The sequence below is a fragment of the Lolium rigidum genome, chromosome 4 (assembly GCF_022539505.1).
Source record: "Lolium rigidum isolate FL_2022 chromosome 4, APGP_CSIRO_Lrig_0.1, whole genome shotgun sequence".
NCBI classification, from domain to species: domain Eukaryota; kingdom Viridiplantae; phylum Streptophyta; class Magnoliopsida; order Poales; family Poaceae; genus Lolium; species Lolium rigidum.
In genome coordinates, this window is record NC_061511.1 from 245,303,445 (window position 1) to 245,328,351 (window position 24,907).

At 45.6% G+C, this 24,907-nt stretch overlaps 1 protein-coding gene across 1 annotated transcript; it reads left to right on the forward strand.

The window, feature by feature from the left end:
* The first annotated feature begins 920 nt into the window (after positions 1-920).
* LOC124650104 (protein SULFUR DEFICIENCY-INDUCED 2-like) lies at positions 921-2,844 on the forward strand. Its single transcript, XM_047189668.1, has 4 exons — positions 921-1,145; positions 1,635-1,847; positions 1,930-2,085; positions 2,197-2,844. The coding sequence occupies exons 1-4, from the start codon at positions 1,035-1,037 to the stop codon at positions 2,599-2,601; spliced, it is 885 nt and encodes a 294-aa protein (XP_047045624.1). The 5' UTR covers positions 921-1,034; the 3' UTR covers positions 2,602-2,844.
* Positions 2,845-24,907: the final 22,063 nt, after the last annotated feature.

The following is a 24,907-nucleotide window of genomic DNA, read 5'->3' on the forward strand; positions in this document are numbered from 1 at the left end:
GACGATGAGCGCCGCCACCTCGAAGGCCGCTGCCTCGGAGGTGCTCCCGCGGGCTAGAGGCGGCCCGTCGGCGTCGTCGTCGTCGTTGCCGCGCGGGGGCAACGTCGACAGTGGGGGGTGCACGAGCCGGCAGCGGGGGGCGCTTCGGCTTCTCCTTCCTCAGTTGCCTCCTCGTGCGCTTGACGGCAACTTCCGTCTCGCGCTCTTCCATGCGTCGTCGGAGCGCGACCGCCTCGCGCGGTCCGCCTCCGCCCGTACACCCGGCGGACGCCGAGGTACTTTTCCGCTGCCGATTCGGCCACCTCCCCTACCTACGCGTCTTAACCGCCCCATTGCGGACGGAGGGGTGGTGGCCGAGGCGGCGGAGCGGCGTCAGAGGAGGCGGAATCGCTCGCCGGAGAGGAGGCAGACGGCGGGAGTGAAAGCGGCGAAGGGGAGTAGGGTTTAGAAACAAAACTCTCCTTCGCGGTCCCTTTTAATACGGGACGATCGCTCGATTTCTCGGGGATCCGAACTCGTTATACGGACCAGACCGCGAGTTGGGCTCCGTTCTGACCCATCTCCAAACCGAACTTCTATTCTCATCAAAAAAAAATTAATTTCGGCTACAAGTTCAGGCTCCGCTAGAGATCTCTTAATTTTACTACATGGTTCACCTCTGAATTGCGCAGAAAAGGAATACGCACCTGCGTCTAGAAGATGCAGCCAATCGGGACGCATCTGAGCCCCCTGAAAGTGGCCGTGTCGCCTGCCCCACCGCTTCTCCCCCAAGGCGCCGCGAGCACGTCACCCGCGCGGATGCGGACGCGTGCCGCCCACCCGACCGCCCGATCACACCCAAGTCCCCATCCACCCCCCGCCCCGGAACCCGGACGCCTTCCCGTCCAGATCCACTCCGCCCGCCTCGTCATCTTCCTCGCCCCGCATTCCCACCCTCCAGATCCCGCACCCCGCGAAACAAGCCACCTATCTCACCAATCCGAGCGCGCGCCATTGCTCTCCTCTCCTAGCTAGCTCCGTCCGTCGGCATCGTCATGGCCGCCGCTTCTTCCAGGAGGAGGGCCGGGGAGAAGAAGGACCTCTTCCACGTCGTCCACAAGGTGCCCGCCGGCGACAGCCCCTACGTCCGGGCCAAGCACCTCCAGGTTAATCGCAGCTTCTCTTCTCCCCATGCAAATCCTGCCTCTGCCTTCTTTTTGAGTGAGCTGTGGTTAAACAACGGAAACTGGGTAGTAGCCTTAACTGTGCGCCCGTGCCCAATCATGGTAACGGCTAGCACCAGAAAAGCAAACTGCCATAGATCATGCGTTTCCAGCTCCGGCGTGATTCCTGGGATCCTATCCGCGGAAAAAATCTTTCTTTCCTGGGAAAGGAACCACTGTTCACCGAATCGGTCACTGTGCCAAGGTTACCACAAATGGGTGGTGGTCCTTCGACCGGGGTTAACGTGCGCGCTCTTAACGGCTGATGATTGTGTTTTAACTGTAGTATACATCAAAATTGATTTTTTTAGATGAACTTGCATCAAATTCATGTTTACTAGTAGTTGAACAAGAATTTTTGTCCCGCGGGTTCTTTTCTTCCTGCAACGTTTCAAATTGCTAAATTGGGTCAAACGGTTTTGGATTGTGCAGCTCGTGGAGAAGGACGCGGAGGCGTCGATCGTCTGGTTCTGGAAGGCGATCAACTCCGGGGACAGGGTGGACAGCGCGCTCAAGGACATGGCCGTCGTCATGAAGCAGCAGGACCGCGCCGAGGAGGCCATCGAAGCCATTAGGTCATTCAGGCACCTCTGCTCCAGGCAGGCACAGGAGTCCCTAGACAACCTGCTCATCGACCTCTACAAGGTGCATTTCGTTGCATGTCTTGCCAAATTTGTGTTTGGCTTATTACTGAATTCTAACGTGATATGTCAATTCTGGTGTTCAGAAGTGCGGAAAGGTCGAGGAGCAAATAGAGCTGCTGAAACAGAAGCTCAAGATGATATGCCTCGGCGAGGCCTTCAACGGGAAGATCACCAAGACGGCACGCTCCCACGGCAAGAAGTTCCAGGTCTCAATTCAGCAGGAGATGTCCCGCATCCTGGTACGGGCCACTCCTCCTCCTTGCTGTTGCTGGTTACCAGTTGGGCATGTCACTGCAGTATTCAGTTACACTCAAGTTACTTTACTAAAACTTCCCGATGTGCGGTTGCAGGGCAACCTTGGCTGGGCTTACATGCAGCAGAGCAACTACGAAGCCGCTGAACTGGTGTACCGGAAGGCCCAAACCATCGTGCCCGACGCCAACCGGGCGTGCAACCTCGGGTTGTGCCTGATCAAACAGGGCAGGCATGAGGAGGCAATGCAAGTACTAGAGGATGTCTTGCTTCGCAGAATCTCCGGACTGGACGATGACAAGGCGGTCGCCCGAGCTGAGCAGCTGCTCCGTGAGCTCTGCCCGACGACCCATGTTTCATCTCCGTTGGATATCGGCTTCAGTTTCACCGAGGAGATCGTGGAGAGACTAGACCTTGTGATGAATGATTGGACGCCATTCAGGTCGAGGAGGCTGCCAGTGTTCGAGGAGCTAGACGCATTCAGGGACCAAATGGCTTGTTGATTTCTTACTTCTTCGGTTTCCTTTTTTTTTAATCTTTTGATTGAAGAGCAGGCGCTTGCGGTACATAGAGGTTGGTGTGCATGTACATAGGGGGTGTTGTGGAAGGATGATACAGGTGTGAATGAGAGATCTGATAGATGGTAGATATCATAAGATAGGGTTGATGCAAAGCGTTCCCTTGAGAACTAGTGTGGTTTTCCTTTGTGATCTATTCTATAATGAAGAATTGCAGATGTTCTTACAGTACATGTTTTTGACCTGTTCAGGAGACAAGAGATATCTGCCAAGTTGATTATTCACTTGCTGACTCAAATATTGAAATGTTTTTCTTTTGGTCCCAAATATTCAAGGCAAAGTACAGTATACAACAACTGAAATTTTATCCATTGTCGGAGACAGCTTCAGCCAGGACGACATTGAATATGCACTGCCAATATTGTTAAAACCTTCAAAGCAACTGACAGATACACATGTTACTGAATTCATGATCACAAAGCAGTATATATCTTTTCCAATAAAGGATAGGGCAGTATATATTTTTTCAACAAAGGACAGGGAATTATATAAATAAATCACAAAAGCTACAAGAGGACGTTCCAGAATTAGCTGAACTGAAATCCAAGAGTTGGATTACTGAAAGAAACTCAAGCATTATTCTGCTGAACACATTTCAGACATTTCTCTGTTCGTCCGCCGGAGTACATGACATTGTCCAGGACTGGAAAACATACCAAAAATAAGATTCATCCTAGCTGACCGAACTTCCACAGCAGACAACAAATATGTTCAGTTCAGTCCACTGACGAAAATGCAGGCTTCTAAAGAATGTACACAGGAAAATGCATATCGGCACACCGAAGTTCTTTCCATCTTTTCCTAAGTTTGATGCCGGATCACGTCCATCCTAAAGAACACTCTCCGCCACTGCAAATTCAGAGTAACTTGAATAAACTGTTGGATAGAAAGAATGGAAGGGGAAGAAGAGAAGTTCAGAAGGTGGACAGGAGATCCCTTTCTCGTCGTTACCTGCAGAGGACACCACCGGGACGAGGACGAACTCCATGTCGGCGTTGCCGGGAGGGAGGTCGAGGACGACGGGGAACAGAGGCCTCGGCAGCGCGGCGCTCCGGCGGCAGACGACGAAGTCCCCGCGGCGGCGGGTCTCCTCGCCCAGCCTGCGGTGAAGCGCCACGAGGCTCTGCTCGTTGAACGCGAAGTACTTCCAGGTCCCGTCGTCGAAGTCGTCCACGCCGCCGTCGTCCCTGGCGGTGTTGTAGAAGATCGTCCGCGGCGCCGGTTTCCACAGGGGCTCCTCCTCCTCGCTCGACGGCTCCTCCTCCTTCTCCTCTTCTTCCTCCAGGAGCAGCTTCCCCTTCGATTCCTGCACTCACGTAGCACAGCAAGTACCGCTAATCATTGTCCTGTAAGCAAGGACGGCTGATGCAATCGACAGTGATTTTGTTGCATCCAAGAAAGCCAAGAAGAATTCGGGATGAAACGATCAAGAATTCAGGAGTAACAAGAATCCAAGAAACCAAAGAACTCAACAGGGGCGTACCTTGGCGGAGTGGAAGTGGAACCTGGCGAACACGCTGGACGCGGTGTCCGACACCGACGCCGTCGCCTCCAAGCGGGCATCGCACGACTTGGCGCGGCAGATCGGCGCCGCCTCGAACGCCGCCACCGGCGGCGGCGGGACGAGGACGGGCTCGACCACCCAGGAGCTCTCCTCCGGGACGGCGTCGAGGTCGACGGTAATCGCGTTGTCCTGCGGCGTGTCCCCGAACCTGGCGCGTAGGAGGCGGCCGTAGGGGCCCGAGAGCGTGAGGTGCTCCCCCTCCCGCAGCGGCGACCAGAGGAAGGCGTTGTCGTTGGGGCAGGAGGGCGTGCCCTGCACCACCCTGCAGCTCGCCCTGGTGCCACGGCCGCGGGTGCCGAGGACGTCGGCGGGGAGCTCGGTAGCGCCGAGGTAGAGGCCGCGATGGCCCTGGAGGCGCACGTAGTCGTCGCCGGCGAGCTCCACGGCCCAGACCGTGCCGCGGGAGTTGCGGCGGTAGCCGTGGGAGACGGCCTCGTCGTCGAGCGCGCAGAGGTACGTGCCCAGGTGGCTCTTGAGCCGCACGGACCGCGCGTCCTTGAAGGGCTCCATCGCTGCGGTGCGAGGTGGAGGGATCAAGAATCAAGAACGAGACGGGGGTTCTTGGTCTGGACTCTGGAGGACGGAAGGGGGAAGCGGCGAAGGGGATGGGAGACGGCTTGGGGGTTTGTTTGGGCGGGAGGAGCAAAGGCGGTTGAGGACCTGTTCGTTTTTTTTTTTTTTTTTTGAAACGGAGGCAAAAGCTTTACCTCATTCATTCATTAAGAAAAAGGTGCCCGATTTTTTGGAGAAAATCGGGCAAAAACCAACAACAACAGTGCCGAAGCACACCCAAGACCACACACCCAGCCACAAGGGCACACCCAACCATCCTGGCTACCCACAAAAGCTAAGAAGCTCAAGCCGGCCTATGCCAAACAGATGACTCCTCGAAGAGAGACCGGCAGCTTCGCTTCTGACAGTGAGCCTCGGAGAGGAGATGCGCAGGACAAGCGTCGAATAGGACCTTCACCGGACCGCCCCTCGAAGGTCATTGTACACCGCCCGAGGGTGGCTTCGACTTCACATCAAGAAGAGACCACCGCGAAGACATTCGAACACGCCGGAACGGAGCCGACTAACATGACCTTGCCGCAACCAGACCTTGGTCACCACCATCGTCGTTGCCTCTCAAGTCTCCACCCGGAAGACCCGTATCTCCGGTTGACCTCCTGCCAACCCATATGCCCTGTGTGTCGAGGCGCAGGAGGGCGCGAAGGGGATCATCAACTTCAAGACGACGCCCTCAAGAGGGGGCACGACGAAGGATCGACGCCGTCGTCCGATCCCGCGGGATCTAGGCTTTCGCCCGAAGATGTGAACCCGAGGCAGCGAAGGTCGTAAAGCTCCACGACCGCCCTCCAAGAAGGACGGCGACATCCGCAGACGCCGCGCGGTCAGGCTTTCGCCCGGAGCAAACGATCCACCGCGGCCTCACGCGGCCGGACAGCGAGACGAAGACCGAAACCGCTGCCAGCCCCGCACTCCGCAGACACACCTCATGCGCAGAAGCGGCGCCACCGCCGCACACAAGCCACCACCGCCACCACAACCAGACCAAGGAGCCCGCAAGCTCCGCTGCCACCACCCGCGCCACGCGGGGCTGAAGAGCCGAGCCGCACCATCGCTGCCTACCAAGCTCGCCGAGAAGAGTCCCGCGGGCGCCACCAACCGCCACAGAGAGGGAGCTTCGACGGACGCCAACATAGGGGTCCAAGGCCGAGCCGTCGTTCGCAGCAGCGCGAGCTCCCCGGTCCAGCCGCCATGCCGCCCTCGCGGCCACAGCGGCCGCCAAACCAGCCGGAGCACACATCGGGCCGCCACTGCGCAGACCACCTCCGCAGCAACGTCCCGCGCCGCTGCCCACAGGGTAGCACACCGCGCACCCCGGCCACCCCCGCGCCGAACGCCGGCGCCCCAGCCAAGCCCGCACCGCACGCCGGCCGGGAGGCGCGCTCGTCACCGTTCTGCCGCCCACACGGCCCGAACGCCGCCGAATCCGCCGGACCGCCGCCACAGCCCGCCTCACCACCAGATCGGGGCGTGCTTGCCCCGGATCCGCCACCCCACGGTCCCGGAGCCGCCGCTCCGGCGCCCTAACGCCGGCGAGCCGCCATTGCCGCCCCGGCCGGATCCGGCGGCCGCCCGCGACGCGACGAAGAAGGAGCCACCCCGGCACCATTTGGCAGCGGGGGGCCGCCGCCACCGCGGCGCGGAGGCCGGCAGCAGCGGCGGCGGAGGGTCGCCGGGGAGGAGGACGGGGGCGGCGCGGGATTTCGCCCCCGGTGTCGCCTGGGGTGTGATACGTCTCCGACGTATCGATAATTTCTTATGTTCCATGCCACATTATTGATGATATCTACATGTTTTATGCATACTTTATGTCATATTTATGCGTTTTCCGGAACTAACCTATTGACGAGATGCCGAAGGGCCGCTTCTGTTCTCGCTGTTTTTGGTTTCAGTAAATCCTAGTAAGGAAATATTCTCTGAATCGGACGAAATCAACGCCCAGCATCTTAGAATCCCCGGAAGCATCCAGAACACCCGAGAGAGGCCAGAGGGGGGCCACAGGCCCACCACACAAGACCCTGGCGCGGCCAAGGGGGGGCCGCGCCCCCCTGTTGTGTCATCGCCTCGTTGACCTTCTGACGCCGCCTCTTCGCCTATATAAAGGTCCCTGACCTAAAACTTCGATACGGAAAAGCCACGGTACGAGAAACCTTCCAGAGCCGCCGCCATCGCGAAGCCAAGATCTGGGGGACAAGAGTCTCTCGTTCCGGCACGCCGCCGGGACGGGGAAGTGCCCCCGAAGGCTCCTCCATCGACACCACCGCCATCTTCATCAACGCCGTTGTCTCCCATGAGGAGGGAGTAGTTCTCCATCGAGGCTCGGGGCTGTACCGGTAGCTATGTAGTTAATCTCTCTCCTATGTGCTTCAATACAATAATCTCATGAGCTGCCTTACATGATTGAGAATCATATGATGATGCTTGTAATCTAGATGTCATTGTGCTAGTCAAGTGGATTTTACTTATGTGATCTCCGGGAGACTCCTTGTCCCACGTGTATAAAGGTGACAAGTGTGTGCACCGTGTGGGTCTCTTAGGCTATATTTCACGAATACTTATTCACCGTTATGAATGGCATAGTGAAGTGCTTATTTATATCCCTTTATGATTGCAATGTGTTTTGTATCACAATTTATCCGTGTGCTACTCTAGTGATGTTATTAAAGTAGTTTATTCCTCCCGCACGGTGTAATGGTGACAAGTGTGTGCATCGTGTAGTACTTGGCGTAGGCTATGATTGTGATCTCTTGTAGATTATGAAGTTAACTATTGCTATGATGGTATTGATGTGATCTATGCCTCCTTTCGTAGCGTGAAGGTGACAAGTGTGCATGCTATGTTAGTACTTGGTTTAGTTGTGTTGATCTGTCATGCACTCTAAGGTTATTTAAACATGAATATCGAATATTGTGGAGCTTGTTAACTCCGGCATTGAAGGTTCGTGTAATCCTACACGCTTAGTGGTGTTCATCATCCAACAAGAGAGTGTAGAGTCTAGCATCTATTTATTTATTCTGTTATGTGATCAAAGTTGAGAGTGTCCACTAGTGAAAGTATGATCCCTAGGCCTTGTTCCTAAATATCGCTATCGTTGCTTGTTTACTGTTTTACTGCATCTCTACTGTTCGCAATATTACCACCATCAACCACACGCCAGCAAGCACTTTTCTGGTGTCGTTGCTACTGCTCATATTTATTCATACCACCTGTATTTCACTATCTTTTCGCCGAACTAGTGCACCTATTAGGTGTGTTGGGGACACACAAGAGACTTCTTGCTTTGTGGTTGCAGGGTTGCATGAGAGGGATATCTTTGACCTCTTCCTCCCTGAGTTCGATAAACCTTGGGTGATCCACTTAAGGGAAACTTGCTCGCTGTTCTACAAACCTCTCGCTCTTGGAGGCCTAACATTGTCTACAAGAATAGAAGCACCCGTAGACATCAAGCACTTTTCTGGCGCCGTTGCCGGGGAGGAAAGGTAAAAGGCATTCATACTCCGGTCCCAGGTAAAAGTACTTTTCTGGCGCCATTGTGTGAGTGTTCGAAGCTATTTCCTTTAGATCCTGCAATTGCATCTTTTTGTTTCTTGTTTACACTAGTTTGGCATAATGGACAACAATGAGCTTCTTATTCTATTTCCTGATTTAAGACGTGGATGGTTTGATGCGAAAATTAAAAAACCCATGGAACATATTAGTATGAACGCTTTGAACACCATTGTTGATAATGATATAGAAAGTTCTAAGCTTGGGGAAGCTGGTTTTCATGATCTTTTTAGTCCCCCAAGCATTGAGGAGAAAATTTACTTTGATGATACTTTGCCTCCTATTTATGATGATTATAATGATAGTAGTCTTTTAGTACCGCCTGTTATGGAGGATAAATTTGATTATGATTACAATATGCCTCCTATATTTGATGATGAAAATAATAATGATAGCTACTTTGTTGAATTTGCTCCCACTATTACTAATAAAATTGATTATGCTTATGTTGGGAGTAGTAATAATTTATGCATGAGACTCATGATAAGAATGCTTTATGTGATAGTTATATTGTTGAGTTTGCTCATGATGCTACTGGATATTATTATGAGAGAGGAAAATATGGTTGTAGAAATTTTCATGTTACTAAAATGCCTCTCTATGTGCTGAAATTTTTGAAGCTACACTTGTTTTATCTTCCTATGCTTGTCACTTTGCTCTTCATGAATTTGTTTATTTACAAGATTCCTATGCATAGGAAGCATGTTAGACTTAAATGTGTTTTTAATTTGCCTCTTGATGCTCTCTTTTGCTTCAAATACTATTTCTCGCGAGTGCATCATTAAAACTGTTGAGCCCATCTTAATGGCTATAAAGAAAGCACTTCTTGGGAGATAACCCATGTGTTTATTTTACTACAGTACTTTTGTTTTATATTTGTGTCTTGGAAGTTGTTACTACTGTAGCAACCTCTCCTTATCTTTATTTTATTGCATTTTTGTGCCAAGTAAAGTCTTTGATAGTAAGGTTCATACTAGATTTGGATTATCTGCGCAGAAACATATTTCTTGTCTGTCACGAATTTGGGTATGATTCTCTCGTAGGTAACTCGGAAAATCTGCCAATTTACGTGCGTGATCCTCGGATATGTACGCAACTTTCATTCAATTCGAGCATTTTCATCCGAGCAAGTCCGGTGCCTCTTTAAAATTCGTCTTCACGGACCGTTCTGCTTTTGACAGATTCTGCCTTTTATTTCGCATTGCCTCTTTCGCTGTGTTGGATGGATTTCTTTGTTCCATTAACTTCCAGGTATCTTTGAGCAATGTCCGGAAGTGTTAAGAATGATTGTGTCACCTCTGAACATGTGAATTTTTGATTATGCACTAACCCTCTAATGAGTTTGTTTCGAGTTTGGTGTGGAGGAAGTTTTCAAGGGTCAAGAGAGGAGGATGATATACTATGATCAAGAAGAGTGAAAAGTATAAGCTTGGGGATGCCCCCGTGGTTCATCCCTGGATATTTTAAGAAGACTCAAGCATCTAAGCTTGGGGATGCCCAAGGCATCCCCTTCTTCATCGACAAATTATCAGGTTTCTTCTCTTGAAACTATATTTTTATTCGGTCACATCTTATGTACTTTGCTTGGAGCGTCTGTGTGCTTTTGTTTTTGTTTTTGTTTGAATAAATGCTTGTGTGGGAGAGAGACACGCTCCGTTGGTTCATATGAACACATGTGTTCTTAGCTTTTATTTTTCATGGCGAAGGTTGAAACTGCTTCGTTAATTGTTATATGGTTGGAAACGGAAAATGCTACATGTAGTAATTGGTAGAATGTCTTGAATAATTTGATACTTAGCAATTGTTGTGCTCATGTTTAAGCTCTTTCATCATATACTTTGCACCTATTAATGAAGAAATACATAGAGCTTGCTAAAATTTGGTTTGCATAATTGGTCTCTCTAAGGTCTAGATAATTTCTAGTAAAGAGTTTGAACAACAAGGAAGACGGTGTAGAGTCTTATAATGTTTACAATATGTCTTTTATGTGAGTTTTGCTGCACCGGTTCATCCTTGTGTTTGTTTCAAATAACCTTGCTAGCCTAAGCCTTGTATCGAGAGGGAATACTTCTCATGCATCCAAAATCCTTGAGCCAACCACTATGCCATTTGTGTCCACCATACCTACCTACTACATGGTATTTCTCCGCCATTCCAAAGTAAATTGCTTGAGTGCTACCTTTAAATAATTCAAAATTTATCACCTCTGATTTGTGTCAATGTTTTATAGCTCATGAGGAAGTATGTGGTGTTTATCTTTCATTCTTGTTGGGCAACTTTCACCAATGGACTAGTGGCTTCATCCGCTTATCCAATAATTTTGCAAAAAGAGCTGGCAATGGGATTCCCAGTCCCAAATTAATTAACCTAAATAGACACTCCTCCATGGTATGTGATTGTTGGATGGCACCCGAAGGATTCGGTTAGCCATGGCTTGAGAAAGCAAAGGTGTGGAGGAGTGTCATCATAATAAAACTAAAATAAAAAGGCACTCCTTCATGGTATGAGATTGTTGGCAGGCACCCGAGGATTCGGTTAGCCATGGTTTGTGAAAGAAAGGTTGGAAGGAGTGCCACCCAAAAATAAAAATAATTCATGGGAGCCGCTCTTTGAAGGTTTGTCCGGCAAGGGGGTTACGAGTGCCCACTACCATTCGTTGACAACAACAAACACCTCTCAAAATTTTACTTTTATGCTCTCTTTATGTTTTCAAAACCAAAGCTCTAGCACAAATATAGCAATCAATGCTTCCCTCTGCGAAGGGCCTTTCTTTTACTTTTAATGTTGAGTCAGTTCACCTATTTCTCTCCACCTCAAGAAGCAAACACTTGTGTGAACTGTGCATTGATTCCTACATACTTGCATATTGCACTTGTTATATTACTACAATTATCCATGAGATATACATGTTACAAGTTGAAAGCAACCGCTGAAACTTAATCTTCCTTTGTGTTGCTTCAATGCCTTTACTATGAATTTATTGCTTTATGAGTTAACTCTTATGCAAGACTTATTGATGCTTGTCTTGAAAGTACTATTCATGAAAAGTCTTTTCTTTATGATTCATTTGTTTACTCATGTCATTACCATTGTTTTGATCGCTGCATTCATTACATATGCTTACAATAGTATGATCAAGGTTATGATGGCATGTCACTCCGAGAAATTATCTTTGTTATCGTTTACTCGCTCGGGACGAGCAGGAACTAAGCTTGGGGATGCCGATACGTCTCCGACGTATCGATAATTTCTTATGTTCCATGCCACATTATTGATGATATCTACATGTTTTATGCATACTTTATGTCATATTTATGCGTTTTCCGGAACTAACCTATTGACGAGATGCCGAAGGGCCGCTTGTCGTTTTCTCGCTGTTTTTGGTTTCGAAATCCTAGTAAGGAAATATTCTCGGAATCGGACGAAATCAACGCCCAGCATCTTAGAATCCCCGAAGCATCCGAACACCCGAGAGAGGCCGAGGGGGGCCACAGGCCCACCACACATGACCCCGGCGCGGCCAAGGGGGCCGCGCCCCCGTTGTGTCGTCGCCTCGTTGACCTTCTGACGCCGCCTCTTCGCCTATATAAAGGTCCCCGACCTAAAACTTCGATACGGAAAAGCCACGGTACGAGAAACCTTCCAGAGCCGCCGCCATCGCGAAGCCAAGATCTGGGGGACAGGAGTCTCTGTTCCGGCACGCCGCCGGGACGGGGAAGTGCCCCGGAAGGCTCCTCCAACGACACCACCGCCATTTCATCAACGCTGCTGTCTCCCATGAGGAGGGAGTAGTTCTCCATCGAGGCTCGGGGCTGTACCGGTAGCTATGTGGTTAATCTCTCTCCTATGTGCTTCAATACAATAATCTCATGAGCTGCCTTACATGATTGAGATTCATATGATGATGCTTGTAATCTAGATGTCATTGTGCTAGTCAAGTGGATTTTACTTATGTGATCTCCGGAGACTCCTTGTCCCACGTGTGTAAAGGTGACAAGTGTGTGCACCGTGTGGGTCTCTTAGGCTATATTTCACAGAATACTTATTCACCGTTATGAATGGCATAGTGAAGTGCTTATTTATATCCATTTATGATTGCAATGTGTTTTGTATCACAATTTATCTCGTGTGCTACTCTAGTGATGTTATTAAAATAGTTTATTCCTCCCGCACGGTGTAATGGTGACAGTGTGTGCATCGTGTAGTACTTGGCGTAGGCTATGATTGTGATCTCTTGTAGATTATGAAGTTAACTATTGCTATGATGGTATTGATGTGATCTATGCCTCCTTTCGTAGCGTGAAGGTGACAGTGTGCATGATATGTTAGTACTTGGTTTAATTGTGTTGATCTGTCATGCACTCTAAGGTTATTTAAACATGAATATCGAATATTGTGGAGCTTGTTAACTCCGGCATTGAGGGTTCGTGTAATCCTACACAGTTAGTGGTGTTCATCATCCAACAAGAGAGTGTAGAGTCTAGCATCTATTTATTTATTCTCGTTATGTGATCAAAGTTGAGAGTGTCCACTAGTGAAAGTATGATCCCTAGGCCTTGTTCCTAAATACTGCTATCGCTGCTTGTTTACTGTTTTACTGCATCTCTACTGTTCGCAATATTACCACCATCAACCACACGCCAGCAAGCACTTTTCTGGTGCCGTTGCTACTGCTGTATTTCACTATCTCTTCGCCGAACTAGTGCACCTATTAGGTGTGTTGGGGACACAAGAGACTTCTTGCTTTGTGGTTGCAGGGTTGCATGAGAGGGATATCTTTGACCTCTTCCTCCCTGAGTTCGATAAACCTTGGGTGATCCACTTAAGGGAAATTTGCTGCTGTTCTACAAACCTCTGCTCTTGGAGGCCCAACACTGTCTACAAGAATAGAAGCACCCGTAGACATCAGGGTGCGACACGGGGGGAGCTTCGTTTGTTCTCTACCCACACGTTTGAAAGCATCGCCGAAGTGGGCCCAACAACGGCAGGGTTTTTTGGTTACTGCGTTTGATCAAAGATTCAGGAGATTAGAGCATCTCTACTCGAACCTCTAAAGATAAGCCGAGCTAAAGATATTGGTTTGCTACTCTAATGTGCTTCTAACCAAGTTTTCATGGCGTTTAGAGGAGTAAATTTTTTAGGAGGCCGATACTCCACCTCATCGTGGTCCTATGTTGAAAAATTAGTACGTACATTCCAACGTGATTTAAAAATACGCTGGAAAATAAGATGTTAACTTCATATCCACTCATGCACTAACTCCACAGATTGTTGCTCTATCACGAAAGAAACATATGCATCAAACATATATTGAGGAACATATTATATCCCAACAAGAATAAGTCATGCGTACTCACATATAGTTGATTTGTGCAAGTAGGTAGAACAAGTCCTATGTGCTTCAGTAACAAGCAAATCGACACACGGACACTAGTCATTTACTAGTTGAATGCACGTGCGTTGCTACGGCCTATTTTCTACCGTCACATATATCATCCATGTAATGTAATATACACATAAATACCAAAAAAGATAGCCACATACTTTATAAATATAAAAATTATACTTACCGTATTTCAATGTCATGTGTACTAAAATAAATGATTAAACTATCTCTTATTAACTACTCCATTGACATGCTTGGGCTATTGGTTGACATCGGGGAAAACTCCATTTCTATCATTTCCGTAAGTTCCATAAGATAAATTATACTCCCTCCGTCTCATGAAACATGTCGGAGAATGATCAAAATTTGAATGTATCTAGGTACTATTTAGTGTCTAGATACATCCAAATTTGAATGTATCTAGGTATCATTATTTTTTGCATAAGAAAAACTCTTCTCATTAATAGTAATTGGAGCAGGAGCATTATCAAGAATTTGAACATGGTAAACAAGTTGCATACTAAGGGAATGGTTTTTGGCAATCCCATCATAACTATGCCAAGTTTCATAAGGATAATTATAACATGTATCATAGCCATCTCTATAACGATTATCTAAGCCCGAAGATATAATATCATCATTTGAGGGAACATGGATAGTGCTAACATCATTACTTTCATAATCGGTACCAAAGAGATTTTCAGTATCAAAAGTAGTGTCCTCTTCCAAATCATAATCACTAATATAAGTAAAGGGCATAGGAAGATCATTGTACTCAGATTCATTATCATAATAATCATTAGGAGCAACATACTTACGGTTACCAATCGTTATCTCATACACGCGGGGATATGCCGTTACCTCTTTCTTTTTATTCCCCCTCTTCTTCTTCTTCTTTGTTCCCTTCTTCTTCTTCTTCTTCTTCTTCTTCCTCTTCTTCTTTTCCTTCTCCTCGTTCCCTTCTTTAGGAGGAAGAGGCTTGAAGGGAGGCTTCTCCACATAACCTGATTTATTTCTAGAAACAATAGAAGAAACTTGGGAGGATTCCTCCTTTTCATTAATAAGTTTGAAACACACAGCGGTCCTATCATATTTTGGCAAAGTGTCATCTTCTAAAATATTTTGTATGTAAGTGTTTGTGTGGCAATTATCAATGCAATAAGAAAGACACCCATGCAGGACACTATTAATATCAAGAGCACTCATATCCACCAAAAAAGTTTTTCTCAATAACTCTTCACACTCCAAAAATAATGTAAGTTCATCATGCTGATTAGAAGTGATTTCACCATCACAATACAAATTTGCAGCACTCATGAGGTTCGAATTATCATTGGAGGAGCATTGAAAATTAAAATGACCCACTCTATGGCAAAGTTCACAAATAAAAGGATAGGGGGCACAAACTTTTTCACCAAAATCATCTAGAGCCCTAGACCACTTTCTAGTTTTTTCATTCTTGTGATGGATACAATATTCTTCTTCAATTTTATTCTTTTCACAAGGTCTATGCATTCCAAGAAAATTAACATGCTTATAAGAAAATAGTATTTTTCAGAAGTTTGGGCATGTTTATTGCAATCGTTAACAACAATTTCATTTTCCATGCAAGTATCTTTAAAAGGTTCATGATACATGTACCAATTTTATTTAGGAACATTAATATGAGAAGCAAAGGCTCTATAGAAATCGACCATAATTTTAGGATCAAGACCATATTTAGCACTAAGCTCTTGAAAATTAGTAGTTTGAGCGAAAGACTTAATGCAATCATACTCGTAGTTTATACCTGATTCTTTACCTTTGTTGTTCTCCCAATCTTCAGTATTGCTTTGAATTCTTTCAAGAAGATCCCATCTAGCTTCAACCTCCTTGCTTGTGAAAGATCCCTCCAAACAGGCATCTAGATAGTCCTTGTGGTGTCCTGAAAGCCTTGCATAAAAATTATTAATAATAACATTACGGGGAAACTCATGAATGGGACATTTGAGCATTAGTGACTTCAATCTCCCCCATGCTTGGGAAATACTCTCTCCATCACGAGGATAAAAGTTATAAATGTAATTCCTATCAATATGCACTTCATGAGGAGGATAAAATTTGGAATAAAAGAGAGGTACAATTTCCTCCCAACCAATAGATCGACCATTCTTCAAAGATCTTATACCATTCCGCAGCTCCGCCCTTCAGAGATATAGAGAATAGCTTCCTCTTAACTTGGTCCTTTGAAATACCTGCACTCTCGAACAACTCGCATAATTCATGTATAAAGAGTAAATAATCACTAGGATGGACAGTCCCATCTCCAAAATAGCAATTGTTCATAGCAAGTTCAACAATTTTCATAGGTATCTTGAAGGGAATACATTCAGTAGGTGGATTTGGAATATCACAAGCATCATTCGAATCACCACATATTGGAGACAAAGCATTATCAGGGCAAAATATTTCTTCCAAAGCTGAGGAGCAAAAAAGATTATTTTTATATAAACTACCTTCCCCAAGCTTAGACTTTTCCAACAGTAATTGCGTTCATACTAATAACATTGCTACTAGCATGCAAATAAGGTTCCATAGGTTTTTTAATTTTCGCATCAAACAATCCATGTCTTAACTCAGGAAAAAGATTAAAAAGCTCAATAATTTTTTTGTTGTTTTCCATTATGCCTAACTAGTGAAAAATAAAAACAAGAAACAAAAAGATGCAATTGCAGAATCGAAAGGAAATAACTTCGAGCACTCACACACCGGCAACAGTGCTAGGAAATAGCTTAGTAGTCGGAGGATGTGAATACCTTTTACCTTACCTCCCCGGCAACGGCGCCTTGAAAATAGCTTGATGTCTACGCACGCTTCTATTCCCGTAGACGAGTGTTGGGCCTCCAAGAGCAGAGGTTTGTAGAACAAGCAAGCAAATTTCCCTTAAGTGAATCACCCAAGGTTTATCGAACTCATAGAGGTAGAGGTCAAAGATATCCCTCTCAAGTAACCCTGCAATTAAGATACAAGAAGTCTCTTGTGTCCCCAACACACCTAATACACTTGTCAGATGTATAGGTGCACTAGTTCGGCGAAGAGATAGTGAAATACAAGTAATATGGATGAGTATAAGTACTAATTGCAATCTGAAATAAAAATGGCAGCAAGCAAACATGCAAGAGAACTTGTTGGAAACGGTGTTTCAATGCTTAGAAACAAGGCCTATGGATCATACTTTCACTAGTGGACACTCTCAACAATGATCACATAAATAAATAACTTCTCTTCACTTGTGCTACTCTAAATTACTCTCCTATTGGAATCACTAATCATGTAGTGGCTACAAAAGCTCCGCTCAAAGTTCATCAAGTACTTGACTGATGACCCACAAGTATAGGGGGTGTATCGTAGTACTTTCGATAAATAAGAGTGTCGAACCCAACGAGGAGCAGAAGGTGTTGACAAGCAGTTTCGATGAAGGATTCACTGTAAATGCTCACAGACAAGTATTCAGGGGGTTTTGATGTAACAGATGAATAAAGTACAAGTAAGTAAAATGCGAGAGAAATAATTGCAGCAAGTGGCTCAATCCTTTTTAGCACAAAGGACAAGCCGGTTTGTTTACTTATAATGACCAAACGTTCTTGAGGACACACGGGATTTTAGTCTAGTGCTTTCGCTACATACAGCTGATTAATCTTCATTGTTTTGATAAGTGTTGTGTGGGTGAACCTATGCTAATGTACCGCCCTTCCTAGGACTAATACATACTTGTGGTTATAGCCCTTGCAAGCATCCGCAACTACAAGAAAGTAATTAAGATAAATCTAACCACAGCCTTAAACTCTGAGATCCTGCGATCCCTCCTGCATCGATATACCAACGGGGCTTAGGTTTCCGTCACTCCGGCAACCCCGCAATTGGCAAACGAGTACAAGATGCATTCCCTAGGCCCATAAAGGTGAAGTGTCGTGTAGTCGACGTTCACACGACACCACTAGAAGAATGACACCACAACTTAAATATCATAGCATTGAATATTACTCAACCATAATTCACTACTAACATTTAGACTTCACCCATGTCCTCAAGAACTAAACGAACTACTCACGAGACATCATATGGAACATGATCAGAGGTGATATGATGATGAATAACAATCTGAACATAAACCTTTGTTCAATGGTTTCACTCAATAGCATCAATAACAAGTAGAAATCAAGTATCGGGAGAGTTTCCCCTATCAAACAATCAAGATCAAACCCAAATTGCTACAGCGGTGACGATGTCCAGCGGTGGAGACGGCGGTGATGATGGTGGAGATGATGATGATGGTGATGGAGATGATGTCCAGCTCGATGGCGGTGACGATGGCGTCGAATTCCCCCTCCGGGAGGGAATTTCCCCGGCGGATTCGCCGGAGAGCTCTTTTCTCTCTGGTGTTCTCCGCCCCGCATAGGCGGCTGTAACCCTTCGTGAGGATCCCTCTGTGGCTTAGGTTTTCGGGACGAAGGGTTTCGCGAAGAAAAGGAGGCGAAAGGGGTTGTGGGGCCCCCACACCACAAGGTGGCGCGGCCAGGCCATGGGCCGCGCCGGCCTGTGGTCTGGCCCCACCTTGGGTCCTCTCAGCTCCCCCTTCTGGCCTTCTCCGTCATCTGGAAAAATAGGATTTTTGGTGAAATTTCCTTCCACAGCTTGATCTTCCGAAATATTGCATCCCGACGGTGCTTTTTCCAACTAGAATCCCGGCTCCGGTGCGCGATCTCCAAATAATCATGAAACATGCAAAATAGATGAAATAACATAAGTATTGTGTCCCAATATGAAATATATCAATGAATAACAGCAAATTATGATATAAAATAGTGATGCAAATTGGACGTATTGATACGTCTCCAACGTATCGATAATTTCTTGTGTTCCATGCCACATTATTGATGTTATCTACATGTTTTATGCACACTTTATGTCATATTCGTGCATTTTCTGGAACTAACCTATTAACAAGATGCCGAAGTGCCGCTTGTCGTTTTCCGCTGTTTTTGGTTTCGTAAATCCTAGTAAAGAAATATTCTCGGAATTGGACGAAATAAAAGCCCGGAGGCCTATTTTCTCACGAAGCTTCCGAAGACCGAAGACGAGACGGAGAGGGCCACGGGGTGGCCAAACCCTAGGGCGGCGCGGCCCCACCCTCGGCCGCGCCGGCCTATGGTGTGGGCCCCCGTGCCGCCTCTCGACTTGCCCTTCCGCCTACTTAAAGCCTCCGTGACGAAACCCCCAGCACCGAGAGCCACGATACGGAAAACATTACCGAGACGCCGTCGCCGCCGATCCCATCTCGGGGATCCCGGAGATCGCCCTCCGCACCCTCGCCGGAGAGGGGAATCATCTCCCGGAGGACTCTACACCGCCATGGTCGCCTCCGGAGTGATGAGTGAGTAGTCTACCCCCGGACTATGGGTCCATAGCAGTAGCTAGATGGTTGTCTTCTCCCCATTGTGCTATCATTGTCGGATCTTGTGAGCTGCCTATCATGATCAAGATCATCTATATGTAATTCTATATGTTGCGTTTGTTGGGATCCGATGAATAGAGAATACTTGTTATGTTGATTATCAAAGTTATGCTTATGTGTTGTTTATGATCTTGCATGCTCTCCGTTATTGGTAGATGCTCTGGCCAAGTAGATGCTTTTAACTCCAAGAGGGAGTACTTATGCTCGATAGTGGGTTCATGCCTGCATTGACACCTGGGACAAAGGACGTAAAGTTCTAAGGTTGTGTTGTGCCGTTGCCACTAGGGATAAAACATTGATGCTATGTCTAAGGATGTAGTTGTTGATTACATTACGCACCATACTTAATGCAATTGTCTCGTTGCTTTGCAACTTAATACCGGAGGGGGTTCGGATGATAACCCGAAGGTGGACTTTTTAGGCATAGATGCAGCTTGGATGGCGGTCTATGTACTTTGTCGTAATGCCCAATTAAATCTCACTATACTCATCATGATATGTATGTGCATGGTCATGCTCTCTTTATTTGTCAATTGCCCAACCGTAATTTGTTCACCCAACATGCCGTTCGTCTTATGGGAGAGACACCTCTAGTGAACTCGTGGACCCCGGTTCAATTCTCTTTACCGAAATACAATCTATCGCAATACTTGTTTTTACCGTTTTCTCTCGCAAACAATCATCTTCCACACAATACGGTTAATCCTTTGTTACAGCAAGCTTCAGTGAGATTGACAACCTCACCGTTTCGTTGAGGCAAAGTACTTTGGTTGTGTTGTGCAGGTTCCACGTTGGCGCCGAATCTCCGGTGTTGCGCCGCACTACATCCCGCCGCCATCAACCTTCAACGTGCTTCTTGGCTCCTCCCGGTTCGATAAACCTTGGTTTCTTTCGAGGGAAAACTTGCCGCCGTGCGCATCATACCTTCCTCTTGGGGTTGCCCAACGAACGTGTGAAATACACGCCATCAAGCTCTTTTTCCGGCGCCGTTGCCGGGAGATCAAGACACGCCGCAAGGGGAGTCTCCACTTCTCAATCTCTTTACTTTGTTTTTGTCTTGCTTTATTTTATTTACTACTTTGTTTGCTGCACTAAATCAAAATACAAAAAAATTAGTTGCTAGTTTTACTTTATTTGCTATCTTGTTTGCTATATTGAAAACACAAAAAAATTAGTTACTAGCATTTACTTTACTTATTTCATCATGTTTCCTTTTAATTTTACCACAAAGAACATACCGGTAGGACGTGGGTCTATAGTTGGGAGAAATAATATAGAAGAATTCTTCAACCATGTTAGTACTATTGATGATTTTGAGGATAGACACTTGGTAGACCTTGCGCCTACTTATGAAATTGCTGCCGCGCATTTAGTTCGCTTGTTGGAAACCAAATTTGTTAATCTCAATCCTATAATCCAACATATGTTTTTCACACTTGGTGATATGGAAGAAGGGGAAAAGAAAGATTTTGTTTTAGAAACCCTTCTTAGAGAATTTGGTGGTCTAGCAAGAGAAGCTAGAAAGGTCTTTGCTAAATTTAATATGCTTGGTTCTCCTACTAATTTTGCTAGTCTCCTTGAAAAGATGGATATGGATAGAATAAGATACACTAATAATATTGATGATGGTGAGGAGATCAAAGCACCAATACCATGCAAGCTCCTAGCTATGAATGATGCACTAGAAAATAATTATGCTTGGCTTGTTCCCGAAAATTTGTTTGATGAGAGTAGCACACCTAAGACTAATGAAAAGGGAGATGCTAAAACTTATGTATCTAATATAATATGCCTAGTTGAGAAAACTCCACACCTCGCTGAGAATGCACCACCCTTCGATAATACTTGATACACACTTTCGCGCCTAGCTGAAAGGCGTTAAAGAAAAGCGCTTATGGGAGACAACCCATGTTTTTACCTACAGTACTTTGTTTTTATTTTGTGTCTTGGAAGTTGTTTACTACTGTAGCAACCTCTCCTTATCTTAGTTTTGAGTTTTGTTGTGCCAAGTTAAGCCGTTGATAGAAAAGTAAGTACTAGATTTGGATTACTGCGCAGTTCCAGATTTCTTTGCTGTCACGAATCTGAGCCCACTGCCCTGCAGGAAGCTCAGAAAATTATGCCAATTTACGTGCATGATCCTCAGATATGTACGCAACTTTCATTCAATTTGAGCATTTTCATTTGAGCAAGTCTGGTGCCATTTTAAAATTCGTCAATACGAACTGTTCTGTTTTGACAGATTCTGCCTTTTATTTCGCATTGCCTCTTTCGCTATGTTGGATGAATTTCTTTGATCCACTAATGTCCAGTAGCATTATGCAATGTCCAGAAGTGTTAAGAATGATTGTGTCACCTCTGAATATGTCAATTTATATTGTGCACTAACCCTCTAATGAGTTGTTTCGAGTTTGGTGTGGAGGAAGTTTTCAAGGATCAAGAGAGGAGTATGATGCAACATGATCAAGGAGAGTGAAAGCTCTAAGCTTGGGGATGCACCCGGTGGTTCACCCCTGCATATATCAAGAAGACTCAAGCGTCTAAGCTTGGGGATGCCCAAGGCATCCCCTTCTTCATCAACAAATTATCAGGTTCCTCCCCCGAAACTACATTTTTATTCGGCCACATCTTATGTGCTTTTTCTTGGAGCGTCGGTTTGTTTTTGTTTTTGTTTTGTTTGAATAAAATGGATCCTAGCATTCACTTTATGGGAGAGATACACGCTCCGCTGTAGCATATGGACAAATATGTCCTTGGTTTCTACTCATAGTATTCATGGCGAAGTTTCTCCTTCGTTAAATTGTTATATGGTTGGAATTGGAAAATGATACATGTAGTAATTGCTATAAATGTTTTGGGTAATGTGATACTTGGCAATTGTTGTGCTCATGTTTAAGCTCTTGCATCATATGCTTTGCACCCATTAATGAAGAAATACATAGAGCATGCTAAAATTTGGTTTGCATATTTGGTTTCTCTAAGGTCTAGATAATTTCTAGTTTTGAGTTTGAACAACAAGGAAGACGGTGTAGAGTCTTATAATGTTTACAATATGTCTTTTATGTGAGTTTTGCTGTACCGGTTCATCCTTGTGTTTGTTTCAAATAAGCCTTGCTAGCCTAAACCTTGTATCGAGAGGGAATACTTCTCATGCATCCAAAATACTTGAGCCAACCACTATGCCATTTGTGTCCACCATACCTACCTATACTACATGGTATTTTCCCGCCATTCCAAAGTAAATTGCTTGAGTGCTACCTTTAAAATTCCATCATTCACCTTTGCAATATATAGCTCATGGGACAAATAGCTTAAAAACTATTGTGGTATTGAATATGTAATTATGCACTTTATCTCTTATTAAGTTGCTTGTTGTGCGATAACCATGTTTATCGGGGAACGCCATCAACTCATTGTTGAATTTCATGTGAGTTGCTATGCATGTTCGTCTTGTCTCGAAGTAAGGGCGATCTACACCGAGTTGAATGGTTTGAGCATGCATATTGTGAGAGAAGAACATTGGGCCGCTAACTAAAGCCATGATTCATGGTGGAAGTTTCAGTTTTGGACAAATATCCTCAAATCTCTAATGAGAAAAGAATTAATTGTTGTCAAATGCTTAAAGCATTAAAAGAGGAGTCCATTATCTCGTTGTCTATGTTGTCCCGTATGGATGTCTAAGTTGAGAATAATCAAAAGCGAGAAATCCAAATGCGAGCTTTCTCCTTAGACCTTTGTACAAGCGGCATAGAGGTACCCCTTTGTGAAACTTGGTTAAAGCATATGTATTGCGGTGATAATCCAGGTAGTCCAAGCTAATTAGGACAAGGTGCGAGCACTATTAGTACACTATGCATGAGGCTTGCAACTTATAAGATATAATTTACATGATGCATATGCTTTATTACTACCGTTGACAAAATTGTTTCATGTTTTCAAAATCAAAGCTCTAGCACAAATATAGCAATCGATGCTTTTCCTCTATGAGGACCATTCTTTTACTTTCAATGTTGAGTCAGCTCACCTATTTCTCTCCACCTCAAGAAGCAAACACTTGTGTGAACTCGTGCATTGATTCCTACATACTTGCTTATTGCACTTATTATATTACTCTATGTTGACAATATCCATGAGATATACATGTTACAAGTTGAAAGCAACCGCTGAAACTTAATCTTCTTTTGTGTTGCTTCAATACCTTTACTTTGAATTATTGCTTTATGAGTTAACTCTTATGCAAGACTTATTGATGCTTGTCTTGAAGTGCTATTCATGAAAAGTCTTTGCTTTATGATTCACTTGTTTACTCATGTCATACACATTGTTTTGATCGCCGCATTCACTACATATGCTTTACAAATAGTATGATCAAGTTTATGATGGCATGTCACTCCGTAAATTATCTTTGTTATCGTTTTACTCGCTCGGGACGAGCAGAACTAAGCTTGGGGATGCCGATACGTCTCCAACGTATCGATAATTTCTTGTGTTCCATGCCACATTATTGATGTTATCTACATGTTTTATGCACACTTTATGTCATATTCGTGCATTTTCTCGGAACTAACCTATTAACAAGATGCCGAAGTGCCGCTTGCCGTTTTCTCGCTGTTTTTGGTTTCGTAAATCCTAGTAAAGAAATATTCTCGGAATTGGACGAAATAAAAGCCCGCAGGCCTATTTTCTCACGAAGCTTCCGAAGACCGAAGACGAGACGAAGAGGGGCCACGGGGTGGCCAAACCCTAGGGCGGCGCGGCCCCACCCCTGGCCGCGCCGGCCCTATGGTGTGGGCCCCCGTGCCGCCTCTCGACTTGCCCTTCCGCCTACTTAAAGCCTCCGTGACGAAACCCCCGCACCGAGAGCCACGATACGGAAAACATTACCGAGACGCCGTCGCCGCCGATCCCATCTCGGGGATCCCGGAGATCGCCTCCCGCACCCCGCCGGAGAGGGGAATCATCTCCCGGAGGACTCTACACCGCCATGGTCGCCTCCGGAGTGATGAGTGAGTAGTCTACCCCTGGACTATGGGTCCATAGCAGTAGCTAGATGGTTGTCTTCTCCCCATTGTGCTATCATTGTCTGGATCTTGTGAGCTGCCTATCATGATCAAGATCATCTATATGTAATTCTATATGTTGCGTTTGTTGGGATCCGATGAATAGAGAATACTTGTTATGTTGATTATCAAAGTTATGCTTATGTGTTGTTTATGATCTTGCATGCTCTCCGTTATTAGTAGATGCTCTGGCCAAGTAGATGCTTTTAACTCCAAGAGGGAGTACTTATGCTCGATAGTGGGTTCATGCCCGCATTGACACCGGGACAAGTGACGTAAAGTTCTAAGGTTGTGTTGTGTCGTTGCCACTAGGGATAAAACATTGATGCTATGTCTAAGGATGTAGTTGTTGATTACATTACGCACCATACTTAATGCAATTGTCCGTTGCTTTGCAACTTAATACCGGAGGGGTTCGGATGATAACCTCGAAGGTGGACTTTTTAGGCATAGATGCAGCTTGGATGGCGGTCTATGTACTTTGTCGTAATGCCCAATTAAATCTCACTATACTCATCATGATATGTATGTGCATGGTCATGCTCTCTTTATTTGTCAATTGCCCAACTGTAATTTGTTCACCCAACATGCTGTTCGTCTTATGGGAGAGA